This window comes from Neofelis nebulosa, chromosome 15 (assembly GCF_028018385.1).
Source record: "Neofelis nebulosa isolate mNeoNeb1 chromosome 15, mNeoNeb1.pri, whole genome shotgun sequence".
In the NCBI taxonomy this organism is placed as follows: Eukaryota; Metazoa; Chordata; class Mammalia; order Carnivora; family Felidae; genus Neofelis; species Neofelis nebulosa.
Genome location: NC_080796.1, coordinates 2154307 through 2167768, shown reverse-complemented (window position 1 = coordinate 2167768; position 13462 = coordinate 2154307). Strand labels below are relative to the sequence as shown.

The window sequence follows — 13462 nt, the reverse complement described above, 5'->3', positions numbered from 1 at the left end:
AAATATGATATGCCACACTAACACTTGACCAAAGAAGGCTGAGCTAGAGTGGCTATATGAATAGCAGACAAAACAGTTTCAAGCAAAAAAATCATTACCAGCAGTAAACAGGTCATTATATAATCATAAAAGGGTCAATTAAGAGCAATCTTAAATGTTCATGTATCTGTTAATAGCTTCAAAGTACATGAAGTAAAAATTGATAGAACTGAAAATAGAAATAGGCAAATTCACAATTATAGTCTGATATTTCAATAGGCTCAACATCAGCAAGGGCATAGTAGACTTGGCCACCACTATTCTTCTCAAGGATCTATGGAACACTTACCAAAAAAGACTATGTTCTGGGTCAAAAATAAGCCTTAATAAAAGGAAGAAGTCAATAGGCCTGAAGTCATAATAGTGTGTTCCCTGACCACAAAACAATCAAATCAAAAACAAGCACAAAAATATCTCTGGAAAATACTCAACTGTTTGTGAACTACAGAACACTTCGAAATATCCCCTGGGTCAAAGAAGTAATGAAAAAAGAAAAAAAAATAGAAAGGATTCTGAACTGAATGAAAATGAAAACATAGTAGAATTTGTAGTGCTACCCTAGTAGCACTCACATGAAGACTGATAGCACTGAATGTATACATTAAAAAAGAAGAGGGAAGTGCGGTGCTCCTTGCTGCCTTTGTGGCTCCTCCCCCAGCTTCCCAAGTGCCCCGCCCTGCCCCGCCCCACCCTGGCAGTGGCTGGAGAGCAGGTGTTTTGTTCACAGGCTCACAGCAGGCACTTGGCCTTGTGGGGGCGGGGTCCGCCACCTGCCGGGAATTGAAGGTGGGGGAGTAGCTGTAGGAGGCGACCCCCCTAGACTGAGGTGGGCATGGGCCGGGCCCCAGGCTCTGCTGGAGCGGGAGGCGGCGGCAGTGGCAGAGGCATGGCCTTCTGGAAGGGAAATCCCAATGCCTGTGCACCTGTCTCTCCTCCCTTCATCTCCGCCCCTGCTATGAGTTTTGTGTTCTAGCTCCCCACCTTTTTCTCACTACCTACATCATCAGCCTTCTTCTGACTTCGCTTCCCAGCTTCTTGCGACCCTTTCTCTCACTTAAGCTTCAGTTACTCAGGCTCTTTTCACCCTAGTCCTGCCAGAGACTTCATATGCCAGCATTCTCTTTCATGGGATGTCCCCATCCTTCCCCTCTCCCCACATCCTATTCTGGGCTGATGGCAGCCAGAAATCCTTCCTATTGCATTTACCGGCAGTTTCTACCTGGCCCTGAAGCTTGGCGCAGATCAAGTCCACCACACCCACGCTGAGAAGGACCCCTAGGAGAACCACTTGTCCCATGGTGGTATTGGACAATATGTTCTCAATTTTCCTCTGGTTGCTTATTTTAGTCTGAATATTTGTTACCTCCACCGCTATACTTTACAAACGTATGTTTTGGCTGCATGACAAGGAGTTAGAAATGAGCCAGAGACCATTCTCAGGTAAGGAGAAGATTTAGACATTTAGGATTAAAGGAAGAAAGGAGAAACAGAATGTTAAGAAGGTTAGATTCCTCAAAGTATTTTGATATCTTTTGTGATCTGAGGAAGTGGAGATTACTGAGCCTACACAGATTGACATTTTGGGAGAAAATTTCATGATGCTTGATTCGCTCTTGGAGTAACGTGAACACAAGTTCTCAAACCTGCATATCCTCTCAGTTGGAACCAGCTGTATATATGAATGTTCACTTTCATCAGAACTTGTATCAGAGAAAGAATGGGAGTCTGGTTCAATGAAAATGACTACGTCCGGGACCTGAAAAGGGTCATTCTGTTTCCTAATAGTGTATATGGCCATTTTAGTGGGCACAGATCTGGATGTTTACAGTTTACTTGGAGTATCCAGGACTGCAAGCAGTAGAGAGATAAGACAAGCTTTCACGAAGTTGGCATTGAAGCTACATTGTGAAAATGTCGATAATGACCCAAAGCAATCTACACATTCAGTGCAATCCCAATCAACGTTGCACCAGCATTCTTCTCAGAGCTAGAACAAACAATCCTACAATTTGTATGTAACCACAAGATCCCAGATAACCAAAATAATGTTGAAAAAGAAAACCAAAGCTGGAGGCATCACAATCCCAGACGTTAGCCTCTACTACAAAGCTGCGATCATCAAGGGAGTATACTATTGGCACAAAAAGAGACACAAAGGCGAATGGAATAGAATAGAGAATCCAGAAATGGACCCACAAATGTATGGCCAACTAAACCTTGGCAAAGCAGGAAAGAGTATCCAATGGAAAAAAGATAGGCTCTTTAGCAAATGGTGCTGGGAGGGCTGGACAGCAACATGCAGAAGAATGAAACAGGACCAGTTTCTTACACCGTGCATAAACTCAAAATGGATGAAAGACCTCAATGTGAGAGAGGAAACCATCAAAACCCTAGAGAAGAACACAGGCCACAACCTCTTTGACCTTGGCTACAGCAAATTCTACTCAACACATCTCTGAAGGCAAGGGAAATAAAAGCAAAATTGGACTATTGGGACCTCATCAATGTAGAAAGCTTCTGCACTTCAAAGGAAACGATCCACAAAATTAAAAGGTACCAACGGAATGGGAGAAGATATCTGCACATGACATATCGGATAAAGGATTAGTATCCATACTCTAGAAAGAATTGGCCAAACTCAACACCCAAAAAACAAATAATCCAGGGAAGAAATGGGCAGAAGACATGAATAGACACTTTTCCAAAGAAGACATCCAGAAGGCCAACAGGCACATGAAAGAATGTTCAACGTCACTCATCATCAGGGAAATACAAATCAAAACCACATTGAGATACCACCTCACACCGGTCAGGGTAGATAAAATTAACAACACAGGAAACAACAGACATTGGTGAGGATGTGCAGAAATGGGAATTCTCTTGCACTGTCGGTGGGAATGCATGGGTGGTGCCACTGCTCCGGAAAACAGAGTGGAGGTTCCTCAAAAAGTTAAAAATAAAATTATCCAACAACCCAGCAATTGCACTACTAGGCATATATCCAAGGGATACAGGAGTGCTGATTCATAGGGGCACATGTACCCCAACATTTATACTATCAACAATCACCAAATTATGGAAAGAACACAAATGTCCATCAACTGATTTATGGGAAAAGAAAATGTGGTTTATATATACAATGGATATTACTTGGTAATGAGAAAGAATGAAATCTTGCCATTTGCAACAACATGGATGGAACTGGAGGGTAGTATGTGAAGTGAAATAAGTCAGTCAGAGAAAAACAGATATCATATGTTTTCACTCATATGTGGATTTTGAGAAACTTAACAGAAGAACATGGGGGAATAGAAGGAGGAAAATAGTTTCAAACAGAGAGGGAAGCAAACCATAAGAAACTCTTAAATACAGAGAACAAACTGAAGGTTCATGGAGGGGTGGGGGAAGGGGAGAATAGGTGATGGGCATTGAGGAGGGCACTTGTTGTGATGAGCACTGGGTGTGGTATGTAAGTAATGAATCATGGGAATATACTCCCAAAGCCAAGAGCACGATGTATACACTGTACGTTAGCTAACTTGACAATAAATTATATTTAATTAATTAATTAATTAAACTACAGCCATGTGTGTTTGTGGGGGGGGAATCTAACAATACGCTAAGGGATAATTTGTTATTACCAAATGGGGTTTATCCCAGAAATGCAGAGTTGGTTTAAGATTCAAAAACCGTATCTATCTCTGTAGATAAAATAAGTTCCTTGTCAAAATTCAACATCCATTCCAGATAAAAACTTTTGGCAATCCTGGAATACAAGGGAACTTCAATATGATTTAAAACAAAACAAAACAAGTCATGATAACTCTATAGCTAACATTATAAACAATGGTGAAAAACTGAATGCATTTCCTATAAGATCAGGAAGAAGACAGGAATGACATTCACTGAATGACTTCTTCTGTTCAGCACTATACTAGCAGGTCTAGCCAATGCAATCAAACAAGATAAAGCAACAAAGGACATCCAGATAGAAAATGAAGTGAAACTGTCTCTACTAGCAAGGACATGGTCACAAAATAGAAGTTGGCAATCTCCAGCCTATGGTCCATGTTACTTGTTTTGGTAAATTAAATTTTATCAAAATACAGCCATGTCCATTAATTTATGCAGTATCTATTGGCTGCTCTTATAGTACAATGGAAAAGCTGATTAGTTGTGACAGAGAATGTATTGGCTACAAGTCTACAATATTTACCATTGTTAGTAAAATAGTAGTTAAAAATGAATTTTATGACCTTTGCTTATGTAGAAAATCTGACAGGATTAAGAAAAACGCTACTAGAATTAATAAATGAATGTATTATGGCACATGGATGACTCAGTCGGTTGAATGTCTGTCTCTTGATTTCAGCTCAGGCTATGATCCCAGAGTCATGGGATGGAGCCCTATGTCAGGCTCGCACTGAGCATGGGGACTGCTTAAGATTCTCTCTCTCTCTCTCTCTCTCTCTCTCTCTCTCTCTCTCTCTGCCCCTCTCCCCTGCTCATGTATTCTCTCTAATATTAAATATATCCATACATATAAACTTATCAAGGTTGGAGGATACAGAATCATTACACACAAATCAACTGTATTTCTATATATTAGCTATAAAGAATCAAAAATTAAAATTTCAGGGCATCTGGGTGGCTCAGCTGGTTAAGCACTGGGCTCAGGCTCAGGTCATGATCTCACCGTTGGTGATTTCAAGCCCCACGTCGGGCTCTGTACTGATAGCTTGGAGCCTGGAGCCTGCTTCAGATTCTGTCTACCTCTCTCTCCGCCCCTCCCCAACTCATGCTCTGTCGCTCTCTCAAGAGTAAGCATTAAAAAAAATTAAATTTAAGATGTATTATTTACAATTGCACTTAAAATAAAAAAATAATCACAGTTAATATCATAAAAGACAGAAAGACCTATACATTAAACACTACAAAATATTACTGAGAAAATTTTAAAAGACCTATATCAAGGGAGAGATATATACTCTGTTCAGGGGTTAAAAGATTCAATAGAGTCAAGAAGCCAATTCTCCCCAAATAAATCTGTAGATTCAACATAATCTAAACTTAATTTCCAGAAGACCACCAGAGTTGTGGTTTGTTTGTTTGTTTGTTTGTTTTAAGAAACAGACAAACTGATTCTAAAATTCACGTGGAAATGCAAAGGATCCAGAGTAGCGGAAGAACACTGAAAAGAACAGAGCAGGACGACAAACACTACCTGATTTCAAAAATCCTTATAAACTGGCAGTGATTTAAACAGCATAATATTGGTACAAAGATGGACAAAGAGATCAATGAGACAGAATAGAGCCCATACATAAAGCCACACATATGTGGCCAACTTATTATGACAAAGGAACAATGGCATAAAGTGGAGAAAACACAGCCTTTTCAATAAATGGTGCTGGAACAACTAGATATCCATATGCAAAAGAATTAACTTGTATCCATACTCTGTTTCACAAATAAAAAAAGAATATAAAATAGGTCATAGATCTAAATGTAAGACCTAAAAACTATAAAACTTCTAAAAGAAAGCATGAGATAAAAGCTTTGTGACCTTGTGCTATGCAAATATTTCTTAGATATGAAAACCAAAAGCAAGAATCATACAAGAACAAATGAATGTGTAAACTGGACTTCACCAAAAAGAAAAACTGCTCTTTAAAAACACTGTTGAGGGGCGCCTGGGTGGCGCAGTCGGTTAAGCGTCCGACTTCAGCCAGGTCACGATCTCGCGGTCCGTGAGTTCGAGCCCCGCGTCAGGCTCTGGGCTGATGGCTCGGAGCCTGGAGCCTGTTTCCGATTCTGTGTTTCCCTCTCTCTCTGCCCCTCCCCCATTCATGCTCTGTCTCTCTCTGTCCCAAAAATAAATAAAAAACGTTGAAAAAAAATTTAAGAACACTGTTGAGACAAGGAAAAGTCACAGAGTGGGAGAAGAAAAACCTTGCAAAAAAAAGAGAGGTGAGAAAGGAACTGTACCTAGCTCTTTCCACCATCTTTCTGTGCCACCATCATGATGCAAGTGAATGTCGTGGCAGATGCTTCCCAAAGCATAACAATACTGAAAAGAGAAGCAAACGCCAGGTTCTTACTAGGCCATGCTCCAAAGACATTGTCCACTTTCTAACTGTGATGATGAAGCATGGTTACACTGGTGAATTTAAAATCATTGATGATCAAAAGAGTTGGGTAAATTGTTGTGAAACTCACAGGCAGGTTAAGCAAGCATGGAGTGACTGGCCCCAGAATTGATGGAAAATGCAAAGATCTAGAAAAATGGCAGAATAATCTGCTCAGTTTGGTTTCATTATACTGACCACCTCAGCTACAGTCATGGACCATGAAGAAGGAAGATGAAAACACACAGAAGGGGAAATCCTGGGATTCTTTTTCTAGGGATGTAATACATATGTGAAAATAAAATGCCTCAGTGGAAACAACAACAACAACAACAACCACAAAAAAAAGAAAACAAAATAAGGAACTGTGTCTAGAATATACAAAGAATTCTGAAAACTCAACAAGTAAGAAAACAAACAAACAAATTTTTAAAACAACCAAAGATTTGGACAATTCAAAGAAGATACACAGATGGCAAACAAGCACATGAAAATATGCTCATCAGTTATTAGGGAAATGTATATTGAAACCATAATGAGATATATACTAAATATCCATCCGAATGGCTAGGATTCAAAAAGCTGACAATACTAAGTGTTCATGAATATGTATGTAGGAATTGGTGCTCTCACAGACTGCTGTTGGGAATGGAAAACCGTACAACTCCTTTAGAAAACAATTTGGCAGCTTCATAATAAGGGAATATGAAGGGACATGAGATTTTTAAGGGTGATGAATATGTTAACTGTCTGGATTATGGTTATCGTTTCATACGTGTAAACATATGTCAAAACTATCAAATGACACACTTCATATATGAACTAAACTTCATATATGAACTAAAAATGTTGGAAACGAAAAGCTCTTTCACAGGAAGAAATGTCTAAAACAGTGGATAAGACACAGACGGAAAGAAGGATGTAAAACAATACAAGATGAAGCCAGAGGACTGTGGCCTTTAACCTAATAGCAATGAGAAGTACTAGCTAAGCTTTAAGCAAGGGGGTACCATGATGAAAGACACATTGTTTTAAAACATATACTAATTATGGTTGCAGTGTAGACCAAGGTCCTGGGAGGTAGAACAGCAGGGAAAACAGTCCTGAAGTTATTTCAGTCATCTAGGAGAAAAATAATGACCTGAACTGGGTGAAGGCACAGAAGAGAAGCAGAGTTAACAAACACATTAGATGTGCCATTCCCTCTAAGAAAGGTACAGTAGAAATGATGACTCTTTGGCTGAGAGGATACAATAGTTCTGCTTTTATTTTAATATAAAACATATTTCTGAGATGAGCAGCTCTATAATACAGCAGTGTTCTATGGTGCAGTAGTAGGCAAGGTGTGCACATATTACTACAGCAATATACGTACCTTTACAATCCATGCCAAGTTGTTCAATCAGCAACATGAAATTCTTAGAGTAAGGCAACTCACAATGCTCTGAAGCTGCTTCAGATGACTGAATGAAGTCGACAAGATCATCCATAGAAGTAATTTGCTTTTTGACCTACCAATGAATAATACCATTTCAAAATGTCCCCCAAATATTTATAAAATATACTAGTTGTAGAGAAGTGATAAATAGCCATCTTTTTATAAAAGCAAAAACAGGGGCACCTGACTGGCTCAATCGGTTGAGCATCCGACTCCATTTTGGCTCAGGTCATGACCTCAGGGTTCCTGAGTTTGAGTCCCACGTTGACCTCCACAATGACAGCATGGAGCCTGCTGGGGATTCTCTCTCCCCCTCTCCCTCAGCCCCTCCCCTACTTGTGCGTGCTCTCTCTCAAAATACATTTTAAAAATAAGTGAATGAACATTTAAAAGCAAAACCATAGAGACTTTTTAAAAGAACGGATTTTTATCAAAAAGACACTGTTATCCATAGCTAGTATTTCTAAATAACTTTTTCACAGCAAATGTCTCTACAACAAAGGAAGATTTTCTATTTTTTCACTACATCTTTCATAAAGTAATTTTTTGCCACTGAACAATATTCCTAACAAATATGTATCAAAATAATATAATAAAATAAAAATAAAACAAATAATAAATAAAATAAAATTACATTGTCTCTTTTGCTTACCTTGTTCTTTTTCTTAGAAATTTTCTTTGCAGGTCTGAAAAAAAAAACAATTCTTTTCAGGCAAATATTAAATACTTAAAATACAAAGCGTATCTAAACCTATTGTTTCTGATATAAAATCTCTGCATTTGAATCTAATTTTCTACAAAGGGGATTAAACAACAGAGTAACATTAAACAACATAGAAAACATACTACTGCTAATATTAACAAGGGATTAGGTGTATCCAGTTGTAGTATATGTGCTGCTGAAGCAAGCACAACAAAGTACTAAAGTTAGGTAATAACTAACAAAAGCAAAGGAAAATCCTAATGCTACTTGCATTATTTGATAGGAATGATACCATTGTTTGTGTTGTTGTCATTTTACTAAAAATAAACTTTTACTGGCACTAAAACCTACTTGGAAAGTGCAAGTTAAGTCCCTATATGAAAGAACCCCTTTTTAACAATCATGATATTAACGTGTTGAAGACTCACTATGCAACTACTCTCTAGGCATTACTATGAGCACTTTACATGTCTTCAAGGTATTTGAAGCCCCACAACAATCCTATGAAGTAGGTTATTATATTAGGTATTTTACACAGGAAGAAAATGAGGCACAGAAAGTCGAAGTGACTTTCCCAAGAAGACCTCGTCGCTGGCCAAGAACAGACCCTGAATTCAAACCCAGGAATGTGCCTTCAAAGCATGTGTTTTATACTATGTGGTTAAAGTAATACTCCAGTGTTTCTAACTAATATGACAGCAAATGAATCTATATTATGATTCGATTTCTAGCTATAGTGATACATAACAATTTCTGAATCTTACACATTTTTTAAGAGACTTTATACTTGGCAAGATGAGAAATCTACTTTCAGTAAACTAAAGATTTGCTTCTTCTAGAGAAGTTCCTCAACAGGCATTCATTCATTCATTCATTCATTCCACTGTTTAATTCCACATTTAACACATACTTATTGAGCATACAATCTGTGTCAATGGCACTGTTGGTACAGGAAGCATGGTTTTGGTAATTTAGAGCTCTCTAGTCCAAAAGGAATAATCTGTTATGGATTACTAGTTTCTTTTCCAATTGTAAATAAACAAAATCTTCCCCTTTCCCCAGAACCTAAATAATATTAATTTAATAGAACCAGATACTTTAAAGTCCCTAACACAATCATAGCTATTTGTGATACTATCAAAGGCACTGGATATCTAAAATCATCAAGGAAGGATTAGTTTTATTCAGAATGGCCTCAGTGTTTGCATACATTTATGATAAGGGTGTGTGTGTGTGTGTGTGTGTGTGTGTGTGTGTATACAAATATATACATATAGAACTTATACACATATACTTATATATACATATATAAGAAATTATACATCTAATTTGAATATTATGCATATACATATACATATGTATATTATACATATAATATACATATAATAAATATACATATACATACATATAAGAAATTATATAGCCATATATATATAAATATATATATAAATATATATATGTAAATATATATATAAACATATATGTAAATATATATATATATATATATATATATATATATATATATATACTTGCATACATACATATATATTTTTAAATCTGCATATTCAATTGTATGAGAATACCCCATTGTGGAACCAATTCAGAATAAACCAACTTCTTGCACAAAATCACATGAATAAGAGTACTAAAGACAATTACTATAATCTTTAAAAGATAATGTAATACAATCAACAAACTTCCTAATGTTTGGAAATGCAAACAATATTAAATTAACTAACCATGTCTATCTCTATTGATCATTTCCAACAGAATACATACTCTAAAAGCTCCCATCTTAAAATAAAAAGAGAAAGAAAATGCCTTTGCAATTCACATTCTTTTTCAGTTATCATCCATTTCTCTATTACCTTTCCCAATTAAAATGCTCTAAGGAGTTGTTTACACTTACTCATCTTCCATGCTTCCATGGTGACTACTGAAACTGCTTCTTGACAAAGTCACTTACCCTCATCACAACTTTTCAAGCAGTGTGTTTGATATGTTGAGTATTTCTTGCTTTAGCTTGGACCTACCTGCACTACAGCATTTTATTTCCACAAAAGGTAATCACTGCTAAAATTCCTTCACAGGCACATAAAGAATTTATAGATTTTACCTGCTTTCATGCTGATCCTTTTCACTGAAATGGCTGCCATCATTCTTTTGTAGTGGACCACCAGTTAGGGAATCTGCCTTCTGCAACACTGGTGTGATCACAGATCCTTTTGATGTCCCTTTTTCATTTTCACCTTTCTTTAACTTCTTCACATGTAAACCAGGTTCCCTCCTTAAAAAAAAAAAACAAAGCCATTAAAAAGCCATAAAAAAGCCAATGTTTTCTAATAATTTTACTGATAAAGAATAAAAAGACCATTTTCATCAAGTTCTGAATTTTACCTATCTGACTTAATTTGATTAATTCAGAGAACAGTGCTGAAGTACCAACCGTACAAAAGGAAATACTCATCTGTTGCTTCAAACACAGGTAAATATACAATTAGAATACAATGTGATTTGTAAGAATTGACATGTGAAAAGCTGTAAGTGAGGACGAGAAAGGCTTTACTGAAGAGGGAAAATAAACAGCAGAGGTCACCAGGGAAAGAAACGGGAGAAAACCATTTTCTTAGAGATTAGAATGTGAGCACAAAGATTACACAGATGGCATCTAGGTGCCTTGAAAGGAAAAAGTATAAGCTTATAGGAACTTGGAAAAAAAACCATAAAATACATGGAAGCAAGTAGTAAGAGATCAGTCAGGAAAGAAATTCTGAAGAACCTTGAAGGTTACACTAAAAAGTTAGAGTTCATTTCCTAAAGGCAGTGACTCTTAGACATGGGAGTGATAACTAGATGTGTGCTCTATTTTTGGCTTTGCTTTTAAATATAAGAATGCTTAATTTCAACAAAGTTTTAAAGTAGCAGGAGGTCCATATAACATGAAAGAAGAAATCAGGGAAATATCTTAGGGGAAAAACTACTTTTAAAATACCCATATGTCAGAGCGATATCAGTATCATAGCTGAACAAGATGTACGTTGTTGCGTCTCCCCACCTACAACAAACTGGCATCTTATCCACCCACGGGCAAAACTGCCTTTGCAGGAGCTGTGGGGATCTAGCACTATATTCCAAGGGACCGAGGAAAAGTCTTGCCTACCCGTGCATCAGGTAACAGGCAGACATACTACAGTCTAATCTGTGGACCTAGCAATAGCCCATAAAGCGCCTCCAGCCCCTCCCTCTCAGCCACATCGGTGAGCCCCTCCCTAGAAAACACTCTCTAAGATAATCACCCGTGGATGAGAGAGCCTTTTTGGAAAACCAGGTGTCCTGCAGAGAATTTCCAGCATCCCACTGGAGCAAAAAAATCAGGTTTGGACACACTGAAGAGGTAGTCATTAAAGACTGGAGGAGGTGACTGCTACTTCAAATGCAAAGACAGCAATGCAAAACTGCAAAGAATATAAAATATCAAGGAAATATTATACCATCAAAGGATCACAATAATATTCCAGTAATCAATCGGAAACACAGGGAGATCTGTAATTTAATCAAAAGAGAATTCAAAAATAGCAGTTTTAAGGAAACTCAGTGAGTTACAAGAAAAACACAAAAAGCCAATTCAATAAAATCAGAAAAACACTCTATGAATAAAATGAGAAGCTTAACGAAGAGCTGGAAATAGTAAAAGCTAACTAAACAAAAATCCTGGAGCTGAAGAGTATAATGAAGGAGATGAAAAAAGCAAGAGTGATCACTGACAGGAAATGGGTCAAGCAAAAAAAAAATGTGAATTGAAAGACAGGAACTCTCAGATTATCCAGTCAGCAGAGAACAAAGTCAAAAGAATGAAAAAGAGTGAGGAAAGACTATGTGACTACAAGTGAACCCTCATAAGGCTATTAGCAGTTTCTCAGCAGAAACCTTACATTCCAGGAGGCAGTGGGATTACATATTCAAAGTGCTAAGAGAAAAAAGACTACCAATCAAGAATACTTTACTCAGCAAAATTATCCTTCAGAATCAAATCGAATAAATACATTTGATACATCGCATTAACAGAGTAAAAAAAAGTCATATCATCATCCCAGCATGGGAGGAAAAAGCATTTGACCAAATTCAACATCTTTTCAGGATAAAAACTCTCAACAAAGTGGGTACTGAATTATCACACCTGGACATAATGAAGCCCAATATGATAAGCCCATAGCCAACATCATATGCAGTGGTAAAAAACGGAAAGCTTTTACTCTAAGTTCAAGAACAAGGCAAAGTTGCCCACTTGACCACTCCTATTCAACAGGATAGAGGAAGTCCTAGCCAAAGCAGTCAGGCAAGAAAAGGAAATAAAAGGCATCCAAATCAGAAAAGAAGAAATAAAACTGTCTTTTTTTGCAGATGACATATTCTTATATATAGAAAATCCTGAAGATACCACCAAAAAGCTGTTCCAAGGATGAAGGATACAAAATCAACATTAAGATGCAGGGGTGCCTGGGTGGCTCAGTCAGTTAAGCTTCTGACTTCGGCTAAGTTCATGATCTCGTGGTTTGTGGTTCAAGCGCCTTATTGGGCTCTGTGCTGACAGTTCAGAGCCTGGAGCCTGCTTTGGATTCTCTCTCTGTCTCTGTCTCTCTCTCTCTACCCCTCCCCTGTTAACACTCTGTCTCTTTAGCCTCTACTACAAAGCTGTGATCATCAAGACAGTATGGTATTGGCACAAAAACAGACACACAGACCAATGGAATAGAATAGAAACCCCAGAGGTGAACCCACAAATGTATGGCCAACTACTCATTGACAAAGCAGGAAAGAGTATCCCATGGGAAAAAAAGACAGTCTCTTTCTTCTGGGAGAACTGGACAGCAACATGCAGAAGAATGAAACTAGATGACTTTTCTTACACCATACACACAAATAAACTCAAAATGGATGAAGGACCTGAATGTGAGACAGGAAACCATCAAAACCCTAGAGGAGAAAGCAGGAAAAAAAACCTCTTTGACCTCCGCTGCAGCAATTTCCTACTTGGCACATCTCCAAAGGCAAGGGAATGGAAAGCAAAAATGAACTATTGGGACCTCGTCAAGATAAAAAAGCTTCTGCACTGCAAAGGAATCAATCAACAAAACCGAAAGGCAACGGACAGAA

At 37.7% G+C, this 13462-nt stretch overlaps 1 protein-coding gene across 1 annotated transcript in view; it reads right to left on the bottom strand.

The window, feature by feature from the left end:
- Window positions 1-13462, bottom strand: part of LOC131495931 (ankyrin repeat domain-containing protein 26-like) — an 80136-nt gene that overhangs the window by 40496 nt on the left and 26178 nt on the right. The window contains exons 6-8 of the mRNA XM_058701107.1: window positions 10425-10595; window positions 8258-8291; window positions 7543-7678 (exon numbers count right to left, since the gene is read on the bottom strand). Coding sequence (XP_058557090.1) covers window positions 7543-7678; window positions 8258-8291; window positions 10425-10595 — 341 coding nt within the window. The remainder of the gene's footprint in view (window positions 1-7542; window positions 7679-8257; window positions 8292-10424; window positions 10596-13462) is intronic.